Below are 24,560 nucleotides of genomic sequence, written 5' to 3' on the forward strand. Positions count from 1 at the left end.
AAGGTGCAAAGATGGATGATGGGGGTCAACAGCCTCGTCCTTGTTCCTGCTCTTATCAGCTCTTCTTATCTTCAGATTGCTCATACTGAGAAAAAGCAAACAGAAAATCAGTCCCAAAAATGAGTCTTGGAAATTCTTGAAACAATTTGACTGAAATTGAGAACACGCTGAGCAGTGGCCTAATAAATAATGACTTGATTAGACGGGGAAATGTTGACCCAAGAAGTTTTTTTTGTAAGAATCCAAGTTTGTCCTAGAAACCCTGTGAACACAGTAAAACAGCTGGTTGTATTAATATTAATATATTAAGTCGGCGTGTTTTGTAGAAAGGATGCTGGTTTTGAAGCGTCTCAAGTGTCGGTGGTGAAAGGAGACACATATCAGCAGGGGAACAGACTTTGACACAACACCGGAGCGCTCTCCATCCATTCACTCTCCCTCTTCACCTTCTTCGCCTCCTCCATCATCAGGCTTCTTTTGTTTCCACAGTTGTTCAGGTCGTTCCACCGTCACTCAGGGATAGTTCCTGTTCGGGTTGTGCAGTGGCAGACGTGCTTCATCCGTGCCGTAATCTGACCTTCATTTTTCCGGGAGACATCCAGCCCAGTGGCAGACTGAATATCATAGTGAGAGCGAGGTTTATAGGGAACCAATCTGTACACAAAAGCTGTCATTTTTCTCCAGACAATGCTTCGTGTCTTTGTGCAGCTTTTGGTCTCGTCAGTTTAATATTTGTCCTGAACCCTCTGCAGGGAGAAAAGCTCACCGAAACATTATGTGCAGTCGGTTCTTTCTCTCACCTTCATGTCGTCCTTTATTTGCCTCCGAGAAGTTAATTTCAAAGTTGAGTGTCATTAAACTGCAGTTTGAATGTGTGTTGTGTTCACTGTCTTTGTTCTCGTTGGAGACACTGCGGTCTCCGTCTCTGTCTCGGATGTAATGATGTGTTACTTCCTCTGTTTACAGTACGCTTGATGTATGTACTCAGACTGTGTTTATGTTGAGCTGCGAGCGACGACACTGGAGGCAGAAACTCGTCTCTGAAATGGAAGAAGAAGAAAAGCTGTTCATGTTTTCCAGTTGATGACCGCGTACTTTAAAAATCATCAGGTCACATCATAGTTACAGGCTCTTTTAGAGGACGGTTCAGGTCTCAGTTAAAGCTTCTCTTCTCAATTTTCTTTTCACCTTTACGGTTCAAAAAAGATTCAAGAGCTGAAATCAAATCAGTGCTCAGAGAGTTCAGAGTCTCTGCTGGACGGTGTTTGGATATTCTACCTTCTCAGCATGTTTCAAGAAAAATGAAAGTTAATTTAGGTTAAATTGAATTTGTTTTTTTTCCTGAGTAGGGAATTTAATGAAATCATAAAATATCAGTTATGAATGAAGATGACAAACGTCACAGTGATTTCACATTAAAGTGATATAACTTCCCGTTAAAGGCGAGGTTATTTCTGACTGCCGTGAGAACGCAGACCCAGCGGAGCTGCTCACCAGCCCGCTTTGTCACCACGGCTACTGATGCCAGAATAATTATGCAAACCTCCGCCCCAAATGAAAACCATATGAAAGTGAAAACACTCAACACACACACGCACATCAGATAGTGTAGCATTCCTCGGGCCCGTTACAGTTGTCCAGCCCGTTTGGATAATCACCACAATTTGCTGTTTCATCTGTAAAGTATTACAGGAGGTTTGTATTTCCTTTTAATATTGTCAAATAGTGTTTTGTGTGCTGCGGCTGAGCTGAGCAGAGATCCATCTGAGTTTCATTTCAGGAGCTGAGAACAATAACACCTTCTCTAGAAACGCTGGCATCAAAGTGCGGCTTGTTGTGGAAAAAGATTAAAGAACTTGATCGATCTCAGCAGGCGAACACTGGTTCTCCTTCAGACATCTTTAACTTCTTCAATGCTAAAAAGAAAAAGCTATGAGTTTTAGTGTAGGGCTGATCTCAAAGCCCAAAGATGACGTCCTCAAATGTCGGTCTGTGTTGGATGCTGTAATCTTCTTTTTTAGCATCGTGGAAGCGCCACGCTGGTGCAGTAGTGTAACGAGCAAGAGCAGTCCATGTGAGTCCCACGTGTGACCAAGAGTCAAGATTGATTTGATTTTAAGTTACGTTACTTAAATGACATGACTGAACGTATGTGAGGAGCGTAGTTATTTTAGCCCAAAGCATAATCTTTTCCTAAACCTAACCAAGCCACAACCATTTCACGATGAATGCTTTATTTTGAAAGTATAACCAGACGTTGCATTGTGTATTACTGCCAAAGCTGATGTTAGAGGGGTTAATGTAGCGTCATAGTTTGGAGCTGTAGCTGCCATATATTTGACAGGTTGGGAGTGAGAACGTGTTCACAAGGTCCAATATTCAGAATAATAACCAGCTTGAACAAGTTTAGTCTGAATCAAACAGGTTTTAAACCTTGTAGATCAGCTCACTCTGTACCTGACTGTGGCCGCTGCTTTTAAATTGAACAATTAGCCCCAACGAAACAAGGACCAACCAATTTTTTAATAATATTAAACCTTGTCTGTGAAGTGTTTTGACTAATTAAATGTATTTCATCAAATAAACATATTCCTTTAAGTGAGAACAAACTCCTCATTTGGTTTCCTGTCATGTTGTCGTGACCGTTCTTGGTAAACAGCCCATCTTCAGTCCGATGTCGGTGTTCTGCTCCGCTCTTAAAAACCTCAGCAGGAACAATAACGTGAATTAATGTACGGCACTCGATGACAGCACTTGTCCTCTTACCCGTCAGACAACAACAAGCAAAAAGGCTCTGCTGGAGTAAACTTTGATGATGAGAGGGGGGAGGGTGTCCTCCGAGGTCTTGAAGGTGACTCTTCTGATTAAAGGGTGTCATGACAACCGAGGCTTGTTGCTGTCAGGACTAAATTGGATGACACACAAGCTGACAAAGCTGGGGTAATTAGGAAGCAGCGAAGGAGGACAGGGGGAGGGCAACGGTGCAAAGATGGAAGGATGAGGGTCAAGAGCCTCCTCCTTGTTTCTGCTCTTATCAGCTCTTCTTGTCTTTTTTTTCTTTTTTGTCCTGATGGAGTCGTTGCCTAACTTAGTCAACATCACCTTTCCATCTACTGCCGTTAGCGAAAGATTAATTAATACACGGCCAGGTGCTGTGAAACACGTCAGATTTTCGTGCTCCCCTGACGATGACTCACAGCGAGTTTTGATGATCCTCTGTTTTTTCTGGTGACACCGCCGTCAGAAACACGTGTTTTTCCATGATGAGGTATCTTGTTGTAATGTCACACAAACAGCAGCCTGAAGCACCAAAACACTGCAGTTCCTCGAAAGCTGGTGTTTTTGGGGTCGAGTTCGTTTTTTTTAACTTTTGGAATTAAAAAGTGGATTTATCTTCACTTCTGCCTCTCAGCTCCACCGTAACGTACTCTAACTCTCTCTTATTTGACTGCTGAATGGAGATGAAATGTGCTTCACTGACTTTAAACAAGGCATTCTTTTAATTTGAATCCATATTTTTATATTTTTATATAATATATATATATATATTTTTATGGCAGATTTTACATTTGAACTCATATTTACAAACACAAACACTTCACGATGATCCCGTCATCATTCATCCGTCCCTCCACCTCTGTTCTCGTGTACCTTTCATCTTCTGCTTGTACAATCTGTGCACGCCCCCACACAGAACGAGCACCCAAAATGCACCTGGACAGGCCCCGCTGGTGATATTGTTACTGTGGAGAGGGACACAATAGCGGGCTAATTATAAACAGAATGGATGGGTGGTCAGACGTGTGGGAGGATGGGTGAACATGTGTATGTGTGTTTCTGTATAGCACAGTGCAGTCTGGCCTCTGTGATTACACACTGATTGAACTTAATGTGTGTGTTTGTGTGTGTGTGTCGAAGCATCATGAGTGACATCTTTCTCATACTTTCACTGTCTGTCCTTTCTGTTTTAGTCTCGCTGTATATTCTTATAGTCTTCACGTTTCCAGAGAGGAACGGTAAAACTAATCTCTGTTTTTGAGATTTTTTTCATCTCCCTCATCTTTTGAACGACAGGTCTGCTGTTAGCAGCCATCACTGCTTTGATGTGTCAATCAAAGTGCCGTCTACTCGATTATTTGATTCATTTATGAACAAGTTCTTTAATTGCTTTTCATCCACTATAAATCCAGTGAGTCTGAAACACGTTCTCACTCGCCAAATGCTAAATGTAAATAAATTGTTGTGATGTCAAGAGATTTTCTACAAATATAACAAAAATAGCTTCTAAAACAACTTAACAACCTGGTTTTAATGAGTGGTTTATTGTGTCTCTCACTCAGGGAGAGAGCTGCCTCCGATCTGCAGTGATGTTCGTCAAAAGCAGCGGATCTCCATCGACACTCTGCCCCCGGAGGTCAAAGCTCCGTTCCCCTCCGACCCGATCATCCCCCTGAGAACCAAGACCACCAAAGAGTTTCAGTGAGTTTCCAGCATCTAAACAGGGCTCAAACACATCGATATTTCCTGTTGTTATTTTGCAGCCGGGTCTGGTTTGTTTGTTTAAGCAGTGTGTGTGTGTGTGTGTGTGTGTGTGTGTTTGTGTGTGTGTGTGTGTTGTCAGAGAGGACATGGATCGTGCCGTCCAATCGGGCGACTGGAGGGAGGTCCGGGAGTTTTACCTGACCACCTTCGAATCCTTCATAGAAATCAACGCTGCCTTTAAGGTAAACAAATTGCACACACACACACACACACACACACACACACACACACAGAGTCTGGCTCTCAGCTGAAGGACTGTTGTGAGAAAACTGTTGTAGATGCTGTTAAAATTTCCCCAGACGCCATAACTGTTTTTACGATGGGAAAGCATTTTTTTTCCTGCTGTTTCCTCCGTTTTTTCTCATGCTTTTCTCATGTCTCTGTCTTTTCTCATTGTCTCCCTCCTCCCTCGTTTTCCCAGCGAGAGGCGAATGGATCGTTTAACACCATAGACGACTCGGGAGTCAACGCCAAGTTTGTCAACGCTGTTTACGACGCGCTGCTGTGCACAGTAAGCCTGCTGCAGTGAGAACACACCTACAGATACAAACATCCAAACACCAAAACAAAGAAAAAGTACATCCGCGGTGTACCGACTGACATTTAGGGAAATATCAGCTACGCCCCGCCTCAGTGGGACTTTTCAGGTTGGAATTTTAACTGCCATCACTCACCTTGTGGACATTTGCAAAGAGTGTATGATCATGGTGTTTTCTGCAAGGCAATGCCCATTAAATGTACTACAAGGCACTTTTAAGTGGTTATGAAACAGTCTCAGTTTAATACTGATGCCTCATCCCCAGTTCCTACAATAAATGCTCATGTATGACCACACCACATGGTTAGGGTTAGGAAAAGATCATGGTTTGACTTAAATTACCTGTTTTGGTCCCAACAAACGTGGCGGGAGATGAACAGAGGTTTTGTCAAAGCACCTGATTTTGTTGCAACAAGCACGACTTCTCGTCAAAAATATATACAACTGGAAATTGTCCTGAGTTCTCCTTAAAATGTCCAGTGGTTTCTCACTTATAAATGTTGAAACGCAGTCTTGAACTGCGGTTACTGGCTTGGCAACCTTCCTGCCTATAATGAAGACGTACACCCCTGGGGAAAGTTGATTATTACTGAGCAGCTGAGTCTGTTAGTTGTAGGTTTATGTTTAGAGTTAGCAGCTGTAGTTATAAAAGAAAAATAGTACTAAAAAATTAATTGCGTCTTTCTTTAATTTGCTTCCAAAACAAATAGACGCCCCAGACAGAGTCCGTGGAAACACTCCTTGTAGCTGATGTAATGACATTTAAAAAGACGCTGTAAAAGAATATTTTCCCTTCATTCATCAGTTCAGTTTAGTCAGTGAATCTCAAACCAGCGGAGGATCTTTTCAAATAAGAAACACTTGTAAACACTTCTTCCTCTTCTTCAGTGACCTTTCTGGTTAAGTTACGGTTAGATAAATATGGCAGCCACAGTTTCCATTTCTTTCTCTCTTTGTGGGTCTCTGACATTCAGGGATGTTGACTCAACCTTCTGATTCGTTCTATTTTGGATGTTGAATATGTTTTGGTGTGTGTGTTTAGCCTCAGGACATCCAGAAGTCGGCGTTGAAAGGGATCATCAACAGTCTGCTGAGGGAGTGGAAAGGGTGAGAGCACTTCTCTGACACATCTGCCTTTTTAAACTGCATATTTTGTGATCTATTTCATTTTCTATCTAATCTCTTTGGCGTCAATGTAATTCCAAACAATCCAATTTGGTTGTATAAAGTTCCATCTCTGTTTCTTCAGTACAGCTACTTGACCTTAAAATATGGAGCCAGCCTGACTTGATTTTGTGTGTGTTCTGTTTTCAGACCTCGGACAAAAGACGACCTGCGAGCATATTTCATTCTTGTTCAGGTGAGAATGAAAATCCTTGAGAGACAGTCCAGACAGTCAGAGGTTTCCTGTCACAATAACCCCTTGATTCCACAGGGCACACCTCTGTTACCTGGCGCATGTGCCTCATGTTGTTGACGTGGTCAGATTGTGTTTATTTCATCATTTCTCCTTGATTTTTGTGCTTCTACTGTGGTTGAGCAGGCTACGTAGTTAAATCATGTAGTTATTTGTCTGTTTTAAGTGTTAATATTTCCGACTTTGTTGCACGGTAGGGCCCCAGGCTGCACCGTATTTCATTTTGAAAACTGACCGGATGCACTCCGCCGCTCCTCTGTCTGACTTCCTGCTCTGTGCATTGACACCACTGTGGTACACTTCCGTAATAAATTGACTTGGCACGTATTCTCAGCTGCTGAAACATGCGATGGCGCGGCCGGTGGAAACATGAGCGTTGACTAGAACGGCCGCGATCAGCTCCGGTGACCATATCGTGGTTGTAACGCAGCCGTGACGGGCCCGGTGGAAACTGGGGGTTAGGAGTAAGCTGAGAAAAAACAATACCATCAGGAGCAGAGTGACGCTTACCCTGCAAGACTCCATGAAGCATATGATCAGGCGTATAGTTTTTCATACTCACCAATAATGTCCCATGAAGTATTATTAATGTTGCAGTGGTGCCCCGTGTGAGGTCATGCACCAGTTTAGCTTTAGTTGCGTACTGGAACTATTTTCCAGGCGTCAACCTGAACTTTGTGTTTTCTGTAGCCATAGTAGAAGAAATGTTAGTCTGTGTCACAGATTTCTTTCTTTCCTACAGTTTTTTTTCTGTAGTATCCAACAGTGTTTCTTATACTATAAATATATCAGCAGTATAGTTTCTCTCTATAGTCTCTTCACATCCATCTCCTTTTTTTTTCTCCCGCACCCTTTTTAATCTCCAGTCTTTTTTTCTTTTCTCATCAGCGCTGGTGTCTCTCTGTCTCCGTCCTCCATTTTCCTCATTGTGGGTTCCTTTATTTGATCCTTCCTCGATCGTATTTTTGATCTCTCTCCTTTTCCCTCTCCTTCTCTCTCCAGTCTGATTTCCATATATGGTTTTGAGAATTAGAATCAGATAAAGACAGGAATCTACAGTAGTTCCACTGTGGTTTCACGCTCCATCAAAACACACACACACACACACACACACCCACACACACACACACACACACACACACCAAATGTCAGGTTCTGTCCCATTTGATTTTGAGGACTTGCCTCGTCTTCCAACTCTCAGGAGAACACAACCGCACACACACACACACACACACACACACACACACACATTGGGACTGGGTGAGGTCATGTTGGAGTTGAGGACTGCTGGTTTCCTGTCTGATGACGACTCTCCCTCCTTTATAGGCTCTTCAGGCTACACATTCAGCTCCTCTCTCTCCCTCTTCATCTCTGTGTTTAGACCCTGTGGAGACTGGAGACTGGATACTGGAGCTCTGTGGGAAATATCTCACCGATCATGTCATTTGTTATTATTTTTAATTGCATCCAAAAAAACCACTCGAAACACACAGAACCTCGTGTTCTGTAAGTCAAAGTGAGTTATGTTTTTGAGAAAACAAACACAGTAAGAGCCGTTTAATCCAGCTTGAGTCTGTTTTAAAGAACTCAGCCGTGTTAAATCTGACGAATCCTCTACCCAGTCGTTCTAATCCAGGCGTTGACCGCTAACTGTAAAAATAGTGGACAGAGGCACCGTGACGTCACCCATAGGTCTCTAGAGAGCCAGTGTGAAGCCATCATCCACCATCTTGGCAGTGCATGACTCCAACTAACTCCTGGCTGGTTTCTGAAACATGCCCAGCTGTCAGGATATCAAGGGTACCAAGCTAGTTAAAGCTAACAAGCTAGCTGTGTTCACAAAGAAAGAAAGAAGTACATTTTGTCTTGTGTTACTAAACAGCCAGAATGCCTTTCTGTACATTAGCAGTAAGCTAGCCAGCAACAGCAGGAAGCAAGGGTGTGTTTGTGTTCAGAAGTCAGCACTCATCAGATGCACCAGGTCCTTTTCTTCTCCTCCAGTGTCTTTTCTCTTTCCCAACTCCTCTTTATGTTTCTTTAGGCTCATTTTTTCAATTTAATGTAGTGACAGCGATGTGCTTATTAGGTTAGGGTTTGGAAAAGATCATGTTTTTGTCCCCACAAACACAGCTGGAAAATGTCCAGAGGTCTCCTTGAAAATATCCAGTGGTGTCACTCTTACAAATGTTGAAACGTAATATTTAAAACGAAAAGTTTAACTCCACCATCACCTCCAGCTCCTGATATGAAAGTCAGGTCATAAACATGTTATGTGAATGTTATATGACTCATATTGGAGAAATGTCAAGACAGTACATGTGACATGTACAAACCCTGACTGCCAGCATTTTATTCTGGTGCCTGAAGCAGAATGTCGCCACATAACGATCACAAAACTACGAGAATAAGATCCAAGTAGTAATAAACTGATATTATTTGTTTTATTTATGGTAGCATGCAGACTGGAAACCCTGGAGGTTTGAGTGTGCTAATGATGGACACTTTTTTAGTCCCAAAATTGAAATGCTCAACCGAGAGAAGGGGTTTAAAATCTCCAAGTTGTGTTCCAACATCACCAGCTGCATGTGTCCCAATACAGGTGCTCGACCTCCTGAGGTCAGACGTCTTTATCCTGAATAATGTAAATGTGTGAGTGGTTAGCTTTGTCACAATATGACATATCCGGTTGTGTGTGTGTGTGCAGAACCCTCAGTATTCGAGCACCAGCACCTACGTGATCTACGCTCACCTGCTGAGGCAGATCGCAGCTCTGTCCGAGGCCGACCACCACTTCCTGGTTCACTGGCTCAAAAAGTAAGTCTGAGTGTGTGTTTATGTTCACCGCTGATGTTACCCAAGTTTCCACAGTCTTTCTCTTTATTGACCTGTTATTCTATTTTATTTGTTGCGTGTCCATCAACAGAACCAGCAGATTTCTGTATTGTTGCTGTATTATATTTCACTCTTTTTCCCATAACTGACTCTAAGGAATAGGCGGTTGTGTGTTGAACAGATTATAAAGCCCTCAGAGGAGAATCTGTGATTCGAAGCTGTGTAAATAACTTGCAGTATGTGTAGGAGTATTAGGTCCTGTCATCTCTTCTTTGCAGCAGGGTTAGCAAGTGATTGATCGTACGATGGGAACGTAAATTTGACGTGTTTCCAGCTCCTACTGGAAATACTTCACTCACTTTCCTGATGCAGATATCACACACAGCTTTTGATTATGTGTACTAAAATTAAATTTAGGTATCATATTCCCAGTTCTACAGTAAAAAGAACGATAAATATTCATATTTGTTGTTGGCAGTTGTGTCATGCTGCTGATATTCAGAGCTTTTACTTGAAGCTTAAAACAAACATTTACACTACTAACAGAGACAAGTTAAACATTTTCTCAGGGTAATATGTAAAGATCGCTGCAGGAATCAGTCCTGAAAACCAGAAATAAGTGAGCGTTTTTTCAACTCCCGGTTCTCTTGTCTCAAAGAAAATGGCTTTTTTAAAATATGGACTAATGGCGACTAACTTCCGAGTTAACCTGACAAAATACATCATCCCTGTAGCGCTCTATAACTCTGCAGCTGTGTCTGTGTATATGTTAATTCATCATGTAATCCACTTCCAGATAGTTTAATCAACTCTCGCAGCTTTTAAAACTCGACACACATCCTACAGTTACAGATGTAAGCCAGCTTCTGTTCGTCTCCCTCAGCCTGAGTAAGCAGCCCTGAAGAATGAGTCCTGTTTGTGGTGATGATTTACAAGCAAGCCGCTTCAAATTACAAGTTGTGTTCGGTTCCACTCGGATCCAAAAAAACCCCAATTTCTGCATCCAACGCTGTTATTTTTTTTCTCTCTTGAAGTTTAAGTGTCTATTTTTATGCGTGTGTATATTTCAGGATTTGTGCAGTTTGTGCAGTTTTGACTCTGCCAAGCTGCTGATGTTAACCAGTATTAACTTTGTGTGTGTGTGTGCACGCGTGTGTCCGTCAGGCTGTCAGCGAGGCGTTTCAGGCAGCTGGTGGAGCGCCTCCTGCAGTTCATCTCCACCCGTATGTTTCCTGCAGAACCAGACGAACTTCCTCCTCTGGCCAAATGCTCCTGGTGGATCCCCTCCGCTACCAAAGTGCTCGGCCTGTTCAGTGCGTGTCACACACACACACAAACGCACACACACAAACACACACACACATTCACATCACCTTAACATCTTGCTGTATATTCATTGTATGTATGGTGCAATAAGCCACAGATTATTTTCTTACACTGACGTACTTTCTTCTTCTTCTCCTCTCCTCAGATGCAGCCAACAGTGTCTCCTCTCCTCCCATCATGCCTTTCACCGACTTCTACAACATCACTCTGGAGCACATAGACTTCATGGAGGAGTACAGGACCTGGCAGAACTACGGCAACTCAAATAGGTCAGCTATCTGTCCGTCCTTCTCTTTGTCCAGTTTAACCACTAAACTAACGGGCTGTTCAGTCTGGCTGATTTTCACTAAAATGACTGAATGTGTCCAGAGTGGCTCATGTAGCTGGTGAATAATAAAACCAAATTCGACATCAGTAGTGAAAATGTTGTTTGAGTTTTGAGTCAGCAGCAGTTTTTGTTGGCTTGTTGCTGCATGTGTTCCCACAGGTTTTTAATTATATTACACATATTAACCATCCAGACAGCAAAGGTAGACAAAATGTTGTGAAGGAGTGTAAAATCAAAGCTGTGATGCATGTTCTCAGTCTGCAGAGTAGAAACTCTGTGGTGTCCACAACCAGAGAGAAATCAACAGTAGTTGTGTTTCCAACGCACAGTATGGCTCGGCTCGGCTCAGCTCTATTCGATGTGACGTACTTTTGGTACCAGGTACTTTCTTTCAGAGCGAGTTGAGTCGTGCCAAGCTTTACCCGGCAGTGGAAACACAGCATACAGGTCCCAGAGAATGCTGCTTTAAGAAACATCTGATCAGAGAGGTTCAGAGTGTGTTGCTGGGTGAAGGTTGTTGGTATATTCAGAAACCTGAATCATTTCACTTTTGTTTGTTTTTTTTAATACATTTTGGATTAATTCAGCAGCTTTGGTGCAGAGTTTTGTTTTAGATTTATGGCTACCGTAGTATCTGCAGTAATTTAACGTACCTAAAAAAAAATGAGTAAAAAATGTTTCTAATGACCAAAAGATCTTTCTTAAAGTTTGGTTCAGTTCTGCAGACTCAAGTTGTTGTTGTTGATCAATTAATTGTTTAATCTGTTAAACTGATAAACAATAGTTGTAAATGACCGTTATGACAACCAACAGCCCCAGAAGCCAAAAAACACAGTTTAATTCAGTTTAATGCAGCAAATCCTCACATCTGAGTTGCATTTTCTGTCAGCCGAGCGATTTATTGACAAATCACTTCAGTGGTGGGTAAAAAGCACAAGACATCAGTTTAAGCTCACTGCTAGATGCTGCAGGATAATAAATGATGCAGCGGTGGAACAGACAAAGAGAAGCCTTTTCCCAGAGAAAGTGTCTCTGGTCTCGCCTACTAATAGAGCCAGAAATGCTAACAGATGTGACGACGCATTAGCTTGACTAAGCACGACCCGTGACCAAGAGTGATGTTAGCTCCTTCTGAAGATTCCTGGGAGTGAGACTGAGGATCTCCCCCTGAGCAGAGACGGAGTAACGTTCCCACAGCTGCAGTTTATCCACAACCGTGGAAACACTTTCAGAAGCCATGAAGTCTGTTTCACGCTGCGTCATGGCTCGTTAACGTCTGATAAAGGAAATGGATCCAGAGTTTACAGTTCAAACGATCGGCTCTAAAAGTCCCCCGGCTGGTGTGGTCGGGAATTCTGCTCATTTCGTGTTGGAGGGCGTAGATTTCAGAGGCTGCTCGTTTGGATGAAGCCTATAATTTTAAAAAAACACTTGAGAGTTGGTCAGGAATAAAGTGTTTTTGTTCTGCAGTCTATAAAAAAAATATAGATTTTTGAAACGGATGGTGGCAAAACATATTAAAAAATAAAATCTTTTCAGGGTTATTAACTTTTCACATTTCTTCTTCTTCAGGTTTTCTTTCTGTCAGTTTCCCTTCATCCTCTCAACAACGGTGAAGAAAGCCATCATCCAGAAAGACTCTGAGCAACAGATGATCAGTCAGGCCAGGGTGAGACACACACACACACACACACACACACACACACACACACACAATCTCACACACACATATTTGTCCAATCCCCTAACCTAAAACTAAAACCAGCCTTGAGATTTACTATGTAACCTTTCTGAATTAAAAAATGTCTAAAAACAACCAGACCGTTCTTCTATATGTTGTTAGTTATGTACTTACGTTATCCCAAATGTTTCCAACAATATTCAAACCAGAGAAATACACAAGTGTACTGAAGGTCACGGTGCGTTTCATGTCGCTGTAACTTTACCGGAGAGAGTCAGAGAGTGAGGAATAATGCTTTAAAACATTACCTCAAATTCGTCACCTCAGATAGATTTCCATCAGCAATGGTGGTAGTTTAATGGTTTGTTCTCCATCAGCGAATCACGTTTGACAGTGTTAATCCGCCCATAAATCCAGATTACTTTACTGCACATTAGCCCGAAGTTAGCGAGCACCAGCACACATCGTGGGTGTATGTGTGTGTCTGTATGTTTGAATTCAGGTCAACCTCTGACTGAACTCAGCACTCACCAGAGACTCAAGAGTCAACATTACAGTAACACCCCGACACGTAACGTCACCTCCGCGGATCACTGCTGCAGTCAGGTTGATAAACAGGAGTGAAGATAAATCCACTTTTTCCATCTCTGAGCTCTCCTCCCGTCGGTAAACGGCTCTGGACTAGACCAGAGTGTTTATTCCTCAAGAAGGTCGGGCTCTGCACCAGACTCTCTCCACCAGAGCTTGGTAGTTCTGAGCAGCTGAGCAACATTTAGAAAAAAAACCTTTTGTTTTGTTTTGATTGAGAGACGCCTCGTGGCAGAAATTTCATATTGTGCATCATTTTTCAAATACTCCTTATTTAGTTTCTTACAAAAAACTACGTAACACAGACGCATGAAAACTAGAAAGCTGACAGAATGTGCACGTACACCAGGAACGAGTGCACGTCTCCACACTTTGATTGCAAGTGTGTTTCTCGTGTTTTACAGCAAAGCCTGGTCAGTAAGGTTTCTCGCAGGCAGAGAGTTGACATGAATCTTCTGTTCCTCAACATTAAAGTACGACGAGCACAACTCCTCAGCGACTCACTGGATGAGGTTAGTACACGCACACACACACACACACACACACACACACACATATACTCTTGTCACATCTGTTTCAGATGTTTTCTAACCAAAGTACTTGTAAAAGCATGAAATACATAATATGTGCTCGCTATATAAGAAAATAAGCGCCAGAGGAACGTTGCAGACGTTTGCATGGTGATTTGTTTTAAACAAACGTAAAGTTATTTCTCACTTTTCTATTTCAAATTCGCCTCCCGACAGGAAGTTGGAGCTTTTTTGACACACACACAAAGACTCCTTTACTATATGGGCCTCTGTGACCAATCACGTTTGCATGTGTCTTTGAGATTAATATGTTTTAGGCGTCACAGCCAATCAGAAAACAGCACTACACATATCTTGGCTCTGTTAACTGTTATCGATGACTGACCTTTAAGCTTCATTGTTTGTAGAACAGAACATCAGCATGTGTTTCTGACGCTGACAGAACCTTCTTACTCCTGTTTTAGTGAATCGGTGCTCACATTCCCCTTTGTCATCTGGTACAGGACACATTCGCTTAAAAATAGAAACAGATTGCAGGGTATTGTTAAAGTGTGCTCCAAAATTGCAGGCGCAACCTTGAACAACTTTCCTTATCTGTACGAGGTCAGGACTTTGAAGAGTCAAATAATCCTGGATGATCCCAGGCGCCCCCTGTCCAAAGAGTTCAAGTTGCTTCCATCTGGCAGATTCAAGATTAATTTGTCATTATGCAACAGCCTGAGGAAAGACGCTGCTCTGTGGTCTGGCGGTACGACAGCAGATACTTCTGCAGTGTGAACAGGCAGATGGGCACCAATCATAGACTTATAGATTCAGACTGTTATTGATAGAGACTTTAGTAAAACACGTGTAACATCTTCTGGATGAGTCGGTATTTGATCTGCTGCTTTTTACCCTGACCTTGACATTGGCATTTTCCGTGAACAGAGTCACACCCTGTGTTGTGCTGGTCCAGTTTAATTAGAGCATATCTGCATATATTTGCTTGTCAGTAGTGTGTTTACATACACCCTCCACTGAAGTACTGAGAAAAAGATAATGATGAAGGAAGGAATTCGTCTCTCAGACGAGTGGAAAGTGGAAATTTTAGGGCGTCATGATGTTGTGATGACAAACAAAAATACATTGTTTGAAATGTGTTTTGTAATGAGAGAAAAAACAAGCTAATTTGTGGTGTGGGAACACAGAGAGGGCGGTGACCATACAGAACTATTCATGAGGATAAAAAGTACGCCTCTAATGTTCCTCATTCATGTGTCGACCTCAAACACTCAGTCTAACCTAAACCTAACTATAAATCTGATGTGAGCCCTAAAATCTAAGTCTAAGTGACGTTAAATGTTAGTTTCTTGAGTAAGATTCAGCACTAATGCCTTTAGTTTTTGAAGATTGTCAGCACAGTTCTGAAGTTATTTGGTCTGTAATCACAAAATGTTCATACTTGGGAGGTTTTAATTGGAGCAGCTGTGTAAATGATGCAGCGGAGAGTGAAAACATTGGTTTCACAACAGTTTGAATGCAACGTAAAACTAACTAACTTTTTGTTCAGTCTTATCTGTTTGTGTTGTCTCTTCCTTTATGTAGTTGATGAGGAAGAGGTGCGACCTGAAGAAGAAGCTGCGGGTGACGTTTGTCGGGGAGGCGGGGCTCGACATGGGCGGCCTGACGAAGGAGTGGTTCCTGCTGCTGGTGCGACAGATCTTCCACACAGACTACGGTGAGACACGCTTCCAGTTCACAGAAGTCAGAGTTCGGGCCATCAGTATGTCAGTATGTCCACTGTGGAGCACGTTATTGGAGCCCATCCTTACTGAACCATTTCAGTAAGCTTTGCAAGATCACGTGACCACAAGCAACCTATCAGGAACCAACGGCAGCTCCAGGCGTGGTTTGGATGTCCAATCACCTGCCAAGTATTTTTTTGAAAGCGTCTGCCCTTTTCCAAACAATTTCCTTGGAAGAACTACCTCAGTGATTCTGTGTAACAAACCATCTGGCGTGTCAGGTTAACTGAGCTATAAACAATGTCCATGAAACGGCTTCAATCGAGTGCAAATAAAGAAAATGTAGAGGCGGAGATCAGCAACATGTCAAGCCAGGGCAGCTGAGGACAACAGATAATCTGGAGGGCAGATCCAGTTTGATGCAGAGAGAATGGAAAGTGAAGCCGTGCTTTATTGAAAACAAGCAGAGAGAAAAACAGATTTTTATTGGATAAAAATGGAAAATAAATTTTTATTAGATGGAGGTCTCAGTGGACAAGCTCTGTGAGTTTTCAGGTCGGTGAAACTGCAGCAGGAATAAGTGTCAGATGGCTAAGAAAAACGCTCAGTGTTGGTTTTGGAAACTCAGCAACAAACTCTCATTTCAGACTGGAGCAGCTCCGATTATGACCTCCTTCCTCTCTCCAACTGTTTCAGGCACAGTTTACTCTCCTGTCTTCACCGACTGCCTGGCTCTAATTATCTCTTTATCTCTGCGTCTCTTTGTTTGTGTGTCTCTTTCTCTTCCTCTCTTCGTCTCTCATCCCTCCAAAAACAAGTTTTAACCAGTCCACCAAACATCAATCTGTTCACAGCAATAGATTCTCATGAAGATCCAGTTTTATAGTGAAGAAAAACCATCAAAACTTCCACAGAAACTTGTCAAACCGCTCCTGCAGCACGACCGACCTCTTCTCCATCAATACATATGTACAACCTGTCAATAAGCAGTAAGCAGTTACTTTAACAACAAATAAAGTCATCTGTCCACCTCTGCATCGCCTTCGTACTGTGTTCCCTGACATCAAACTGGCCCGACATCTAAATGAAAAATCCCAAATTATACCACTGTAGAAGAAAATGATTCATGACTCTGTTAGAGAAGCACTTGACAGTGTAATAACGCTTAATAACATTTTAATGACTAGTCCAAGTTGTGCCACTGTAGTTGAGGCTTTAAGGAAAATATTCACAACACAGTAATAACCGTCTCATGACAGCCAATGTCAAAACCAACCACATAAGACCGTTTAATGTAATGTTTGTTTATGGCACATTCATAAAGACTCCTTCATGTTGATGACAGGTGTCATGTCAGATAAAGTGTGCGACCTTGTTGTCTGATCTAAACGATCAGAGTCGTTTCCTTTTCAATCAACTGTTGAAACATAAATCAGTTGCATGACTATACATCACTCTAAGGTTTGGTTTGGTTTAGACGTTAAAACGAATCTGTGAAGTTCAGGGAAGATCATGGATCCAATTTTTATCCCTACACCACATTTTCACGTACCCCCTCGCCCCTCAGACGAAGATCCAATGTTGCTGGTAGCTGCAATGGTCATGTTGTTAAGGGAGCGGTGATTTATGAAGGTTTGGGAGATGCTGACGATCCACCGATTCAGTCATTTCACATGAACTTGAATAAGACAAGTTATTCAACTGAATAAAACCCAACAATGTTGACTGTTGAGGCGGATGGCCGCGCACCATTGAGTCCGGTTCCGCTCGAGGTTTCTGCCTGTTAAAAGGCAGTTTTTTCTCTCCACTTCATCAAGGAGATTGGTTTAGACCTGCTCAGTGTCATGAGAAGACTTTTGTTGTGAATTGGCGCTACACAAATAAATAAAGATAAAGATAACTGTCTATAACAGGAAACTAAAGTCTGATGTTTTGTCGATCTATCCTCCCAACAACACCGAACTTCCTTCTTTGTTCCCGTCCTACAGCCGCTGAAGGGTTCTGACACTTCGACTTTTTGTGGCACTTGATGGACATTATGAAGTTACTGTATGTGAGATTTAAGTAACAGCTGAACTTTCCACCACCTTTTTTGTCAATGTTTCCTTCAACCACAAGAAACATTCTCCCGTCACGTGTATATTGATATAACGTTTTCTCCAACATTTGTGTCTTTGATTCGGACCTTTCTTGTTCACTACTTTGGAATTTGCATTAAAGCTACTTTGGATTGGAAACCAAGCGAATGTCTGTCCGTGCATCTGCCTCTTCTCCTCTCTCCCTCCCTGACTTTCTATCTGTGTCTCTCTCTCCGAGCCTCTCGAGTTGTTCTTTCCATCGTCTTTCCATCTTTCCACGGTCGTCTGTGTTTTTGGTGCCAGGGGACGTCGGCCCAAAGCAACACACTCAATGAAAGCTGTGTTCCCCTCATTAGCAGCACAGGGAAAGTCCCGGCTCTGTCTCACACACACACGTAGAAACACAAACACACACGTACAGCTGCACACAGGCAGGTGTACACACACACACAGACACACACACACACACACACACACAGGCTCTTTTATGCTTGAAGCAGTGTCAGATTCTGGTGTTCAGAGATGTGAGCGGTCCAGATGTGTGTCTCCGCTCAGAACAGACCGCGGCTGTTTCTCTCAGTCAGACCTGGAAAAGATTATTCTGCTGAGTTTCTTCTGCTCATTGTCTTTGTTTTCTTTTAATCGATCACGAAAGACATAAAAAAAAACTTAACACAAATCTGTCAATCTGAACGTCGACAAGAGATCGACAGCTGAGAGAAAAACGCACACTCACATTTTGACTGTAAAGGAGGGATTGTATTTTTTAATAACAATGACTCAGCCGACTCTGCAGCTCCCGGCGACTTCACAGAGTTTTATAGTGAGTTTCAGCTCGTTGTTTATTTGTCCTGAAACAACTTCACCATTTTTTTTTACTCTCAGCGCTCTCAGAGCGCCATTTTCAGAGAAAAGGTTAGTAAAAAGCCACTTCACACGACCTGCTCAGCAGCGAATAGTAGACAGACTAGATGGATTTGCATTTATTTAGCGCTTTAGCGTCTACTGACCACACAAGGTGCCAACCTGATCATCAGGAAAAATTTGGGGTTCAGTGTTTTGCCCAGGAATATTTCAGCTGGGGGATCGAACCAGCGGCCTTCTGATTCCTGGACAACCTGCCCTCCTGAACTCCAGCTGGCCGCAGACTGAGCATTTAGCAGCTGAAGAGCCAGATGTTTCCTAAAGGAGCTCATTTACATCTTTTCTACCTCTTTCTTCTTTTTCACCCATCCCTCTGTAGTTCCTGTTGTTTCCTCCTCACTTTCATCCTTTTTCTTTCCCTTGTCTGTCCATCAATCTCTCGTTCATCCAGGCTTCACTGATTTATTAAAAAAAAACAGGGATGTTGTAAGAAAATGACCGAACCAACTCTTCAAATACTGACGCTCTGGGATGATGAGCGACCCGATCTACAATCCCAAGGCGCATGAGACTCAAAAATCAACTCGTCTGACAAAGTGGACCTTTCAATCGTCAGTAATGAGCTAAATCTAATTCCAAATAACATTTTTGTTTATTTTTTCAGGAATGTTCACCTACATGAAGGACTCGCGCTGTCATTGGTTCAGCAGTTGGAAGTGTGACAACTATTCAGAGTTCCAGTTGGTCGGGACTGTATCCTTTATGAACAGTAACACAATCATCAGGGTGTACGTACACTGCTTAGTGCCTGTAATGTATGTAAGACCTGTTGTTAGGGAACTTCAAGTCGTCTTCAAGAGTGTGCTTTTATCCACAGAGTGCTAGATTTCAGCACTTTCTGTTTTCTTTTTTCCCCCTCACGAAAGTAGCTTTTTATAATCTGCACATTGAGATCAGATAATCATTTTAATGTCCCATTAAACAGTATTTATATATAGTCGTATATATATCATATACGATATAGATTCAAAGTGGTTTTACAGCTTTGTGTTGCACCAGAAACACACTCACACACCCTCCCCCTCTCACATACTATAACACTCGTCTATTTTAAATCACAGAGGAGAAAGAGATACTATAATGTGTGTGTTTAGGCTGTAAATCTGCAGCGCGGGATATAAAATCAAACAGGACAAGTTCTGAAACTGAAAACATTTCTCCTAAAGAGAACGGCCTCAGTGATTTCACACCCGAATGCTCTTACATAACAAATACGTCAGAACAATTTAACACTCTGCTGAGAATTGTAAAATATATTGGCAATGCGTTTTTTCAATAATGAGCGCTGCAGGCTCTACATGCTGCTGGCAGGGTTTTTAGTCTGTTTAAATTATGTAGATTGAGTGTGAAGTGAATTTTCTTTGGAGTGCACAGCCAATAAAGTGACTCGACACGTTTTGGTGAAGCTGGCTCACACCACTCACCAACATCATTTGTGTTATTCAACTCACACTGATTTAAAAATCTTACCAGGCGTCCGGCTGTTTCTGTTGTTTCTCGAGTTTCTCTTCTTTTTACTCTCAGTATCGACCTTCAGCAGGAATAACACAGAATACTAATAGCAATTCATGTGCAAGAACGGTCCAGAAATGTGTATTATCATACCTGCGAGTAATTTTTTTCAGACTCTGGTTCTGGTTCTGGTTCTCTCTTTCCTGTCTGTAACGTTATGTCCATGAAGTAAAGTACATTTCCCCTCCAGCTCCAGTCAGCCGTTAACATTACAGAACAGAAACACCTGACACTGGAGGTCACCTCCAGATCACTGCTGCAGTCAGGTTGCTAAATAGGAGTGAAGATAAATCCACAAAGTTCAAAAGTAATCTCTGAGCTCTTTAGCGATCTTTGGTTCCAGAGACTTTAATTACCCCGGACGAGCTGTATGGAGCCACTTTGTGTTTTTTACATTTTAAAATGAGTCTCCAGCTACTTCAGTTATTTAGCAGAACGCTGCAGCACTGTTTTTCTGGGAAGCTCCAGAAATGACTTTCCATCAGCGTGATGGTGAGTAGATACTGGGTGAACTGTTCCTTTAAGGGTTCAGTCATGACTCTCTGTTGGCCCTGAGCCACTGACCAGCTGCTGTTATTGATACTGATGATATTAGTGATTTGTTTTATTTCCTGTAGAGAGCCTGAATGATGGTGGACAGAATGTGCTCGTACATACGCAACATGAATGCAGTTGTTCCTGCAATGTGTGAAATGTACTTTCAGGACTGTGTGCGAGTGTGTGATTATATACAGTTTATGTGTGTGTGTGTGTGTGTGTGTGTGTGTGTGTGTGTGTGTGTGTGTGTTTTGTGTGAATAGAGAAATGATCCAGTACTTTATCCGTCGTTACTGGCCAGCTGGGAACTGTCAAAAGGTTATATAACCTAATAGCTGCCTGTTCCTCGCCAGGTTATTGTGTGTGTGTGTGTGTGTGTGTGTGTGTGTGTGTGTGTGTGTGTGTGTGTGTGTGTGTCGAGGGCAGTAACGGTGAGTGTGCTAGAAAACAGTCGGATGGGTGAGAAGTGTGTGTGTCTAAGTGTGTGTGCGTGCTCCTGGGTGATCCACGCCGCATGTTCCACATGTGTGCTTTTCGCTAAGAGCTAATTTATCAATCTCCCTCGTTCCTGTGTAGTCGTCATGGTAGCATTGCGTCACTATGGAGATGGAGAGGGAGCGGCAGAGAGAGAGACAGAGACAGAGAGAGAGAGAGAGAGACGGATAAATGAAAAGCAGAAATAAAATTGGTGCTGTGGGGGGGTGGAAGATGGAAAGATAGAGTATAAACAGATGTAAACAAAAGGGAACAAACATTAATGAGATGGAAGAGAGACAGAGTGAGACATGAAGAGAGACTGAGTGAGACATGAAGAGAGACAGAGTGAGACATGAAGAGAGACGGAGTGGGACATGAAGAGAGACAGAGTGAGACATGAAGAGAGACAGAGTGGGACATGAAGAGAGACAGAGTGAGACATGAAGAGAGACAGAGTGAGACATGAAGAGAGACAGAGTGGGACATGAAGAGAGACAGAGTGAGACATGAAGAGAGACGGAGTGAGACATGAAGAGAGACAGACTGATGCAGAGATGAGATCGACGGCTGCATTAACCTGCAGGCTCAGACCCAAAGTGCAGCCAGCCTGCCTCCTCTGCTCTTTATGCTCTGTGTGCAGTGTGTAGAGTATTTATGAGTGTTACATAATCACAGGTTTAATTCAGTGCAAATTAAAGACCTCAACATCAGCACACAGTAAAACAGTTCTCGAGCATTAAACAGCCATAACTGAGTGTAAATAACCAGCATAGAGAAAAGTCAGATAAAGATAGTACAGTGTAATTTATAAAAACAGAATCGCATTAATTCAATTAGTACACATCAGTTGACCCACAGTGACGTCGGGCTGTTTCAGTCATTTTAATAATCACACTTTTGGCATAAAAATGATGAAATGTGTTAATTTTTTGATTGAGATTTAGCTGCATGGCCCGTCATCATGTCTCGCTGACAGCGACCCACACGGCTCCTCTTAATGATCTGTAGAATAAAGCTGAGGTTCTATACAGCGCTGTGTACGAGACCAACATGCATGCACTTATTTTGTCACCCAGGTGTCATAAAGTGTGAAAGTAAGTTATTAGAAAGACCCAACACCAAACAGTTGGGCAGGTGACGCTGTCTCATTTTGCACCAAAAACCCAGAACCCAAACCTCGTAAAGCCGGTCCGATATATCAGCGAGCTTGATTATAAACTAACCGTTCTTCTGTTATCAATATGGCCGGACATGTTGTGATTTTCAACCTTTTTCAGACTTGTTTCTGTGCCGGAGTGACGGCGAGACAATGCAGTTAACTCGCACAAAACTAAATGCTATTTCACAATCTTTACGGCAGACTGTGGCTTTCTTGAATTGCAGAATTATCTATTAAATCAACAAACATCACATGTGGTAATTATGGCACGAAAACAGGAACGTACATTTTTTTATCTCTTGTTATTGACTCATCTTTCTGTTGCACCAGTGAAGCAGCAGTCAGTTTAAGAAGCAGCCGGGCAAATAGAGGGAAGCGGTTAGAAACACAGAGACAGAGAGAGATAATGTGAAACAGAGCGGGCGAGAGAGAGAGAGAGGGAGAGAGAGAGGGGGAGAGGGAGAGAGAGAGAGAGAGAGAGAGAGAGAGAGAGAGAGAGAGAGAGAGAGAGAGAGAGAGAGAGAGAGAGAGGCCTTTATTCATGGCTGTCCCATAAAGTAAGATATATGAACGAGGGCCTCTAAATGCTTTTCTGTTACACTCTCTTTGATATGTGTGTGTGTGTGTGTGTGTGTGTGTGTATGTGTGTGTGTGTGTGTGTGTGTTTGTGTGTGTGTGTGTGTGTGTTTGACTTCTTAATGACCTTAATGGTTGTGATAATAGCACAGTTTATGATTACCTTCACGTTTGTGCCTGAGTGTGTGTGTGTGTGTGTGTGTGTGTGTGTGTGTGTGTGTGTGTGTGTGTGTGTGTGTGTGTGTGTGTTACCTACCTGCAATCAGTAGTGTTCACTTGACATACACACATACACACTCAACCTACACACACAATTACAGCACATATGGTCACCACATGTGGCAGATGTGAACACTTTGCATGTGTGTGTGTGTGTGTGTGTGTGCGCGCTGGGCCACCACCCCTTGGACATGGAAAAAAAAGCAGGTGGATGGGACGTTCAGTACATGAACTCACCATCACCCGGTGACACACACACACACACACACACACTGAAGTTACACAATGAAGTCATTTAGTCGACATTAAACTCTCTCTGCCATAAAAGAAAAAAAAGGTTGGAAAAGACTGGCTGGTCTTTTTTTTCAATTCACACACACACACACACACACACACACTCACACACACTCAGTAGTCTGAGGTCAGGTTTTACACAGTGAGGACTGAACATCAGCAGAAGAGACGTCTTCACTGTTTGGCTGGTTGTTACCTCTGAAACAGTGTTTTTTGTCTTTTGTCCTTTTGTTTTTGTCTTAAAATTGTTGCAGTATTGAGATATAATCTTTCAACAGAGATTTTAAAAAGTGTTGTTTTTTACTATCAGCACATACTGTAAAAATCCCATGAGTCTTATCCAGACGTGTCCAATCAACACCTTGTCCGACATGTTCGCTGGGTGTTGCTGTCATTGTTCCACCAAGCCAAGTAGTCATACATCTGCAACACATTGAGACTGATGGTGGTGAGTCAGGCTGTTGTCTGTCTGACTTTATACAACTTTATACAACTAACTTACAGTGAAAACTGATTAAATGCAGGCTGGTTCATTTGGCTGCTTCAGGCCTCTGGAGTCTCCCAGTGGTCAATAATTATACTAATGTCTCAAATACATTCGGTAAAGATGCTGTCATGTTTACCTGCAGACATCCACAACCATCATCACCTTAGTTAGTTGATGATGGAAACCCTGTCCGTACATGTGTGTGTATTTGCAGTGTCAATAGTTACTTCCTCCTTAACCCTCCTGTGTTATCAGCTGATGGGCTTAGCAGTTTACAACAGCATCGCTCTGGACATCCACTTCCCCCTCTACTGTTACAGGTAGGTGTGAGTGTTTACACTATATTTTCTGGAGGGTCTGCTGTACTGATGGTAAAAAAAAAAAAAAAAAACATGTTCATCAGTGTTTCCCAAGTCCAAGAGGACGTCCTGAAACGTCTTGTTTTGACCACAATGCAAAGATATTCAGTTTACTGTCATAGAGGAGAAAACACAAGAAACAAGACTTTTTTTTAATTATCCAAACCAATTAATTAATTATCAAATAGTTGGTAATTCATTTCTAACAACATAATGTAACTACCTGGAGATGCAGCCCAACAATCAACTTTCTTTGTCCAGGAAGTTACATTTTGTTGCTTTAATAGTTGAAAACTAATCAATCAATCAGTATTTGTTGCTGTTAATCATCCTGTCTGCGTCACAGCTCCTCTCTGTGACTGAAACCTGTTCTCACCACATCCGGACACTAAACATGCTTCTGTATAACCCTCTGCTCTGGTAGCAGCAGCT

At 42.4% G+C, this 24,560-nt stretch overlaps 1 protein-coding gene across 1 annotated transcript in view; it reads left to right on the forward strand.

The window, feature by feature from the left end:
- The window catches only part of hectd2 (HECT domain containing 2), a 47,737-nt gene that overhangs the window by 5,918 nt on the left and 17,259 nt on the right, over window positions 1-24,560 (forward strand). The window contains exons 3-15 of the mRNA XM_073481440.1: window positions 4,341-4,479; window positions 4,622-4,724; window positions 4,964-5,053; window positions 6,123-6,187; window positions 6,395-6,440; window positions 9,202-9,311; window positions 10,494-10,642; window positions 10,801-10,924; window positions 12,556-12,652; window positions 13,657-13,764; window positions 15,367-15,499; window positions 19,113-19,201; window positions 24,025-24,089. Of these exons, the coding sequence (XP_073337541.1) occupies window positions 4,341-4,479; window positions 4,622-4,724; window positions 4,964-5,053; window positions 6,123-6,187; window positions 6,395-6,440; window positions 9,202-9,311; window positions 10,494-10,642; window positions 10,801-10,924; window positions 12,556-12,652; window positions 13,657-13,764; window positions 15,367-15,499; window positions 19,113-19,201; window positions 24,025-24,089 (1,318 nt within the window). The remainder of the gene's footprint in view (window positions 1-4,340; window positions 4,480-4,621; window positions 4,725-4,963; window positions 5,054-6,122; window positions 6,188-6,394; window positions 6,441-9,201; window positions 9,312-10,493; window positions 10,643-10,800; window positions 10,925-12,555; window positions 12,653-13,656; window positions 13,765-15,366; window positions 15,500-19,112; window positions 19,202-24,024; window positions 24,090-24,560) is intronic.

Source organism: Pagrus major, chromosome 15 (genome assembly GCF_040436345.1).
Source record: "Pagrus major chromosome 15, Pma_NU_1.0".
In the NCBI taxonomy this organism is placed as follows: Eukaryota; Metazoa; Chordata; class Actinopteri; order Spariformes; family Sparidae; genus Pagrus; species Pagrus major.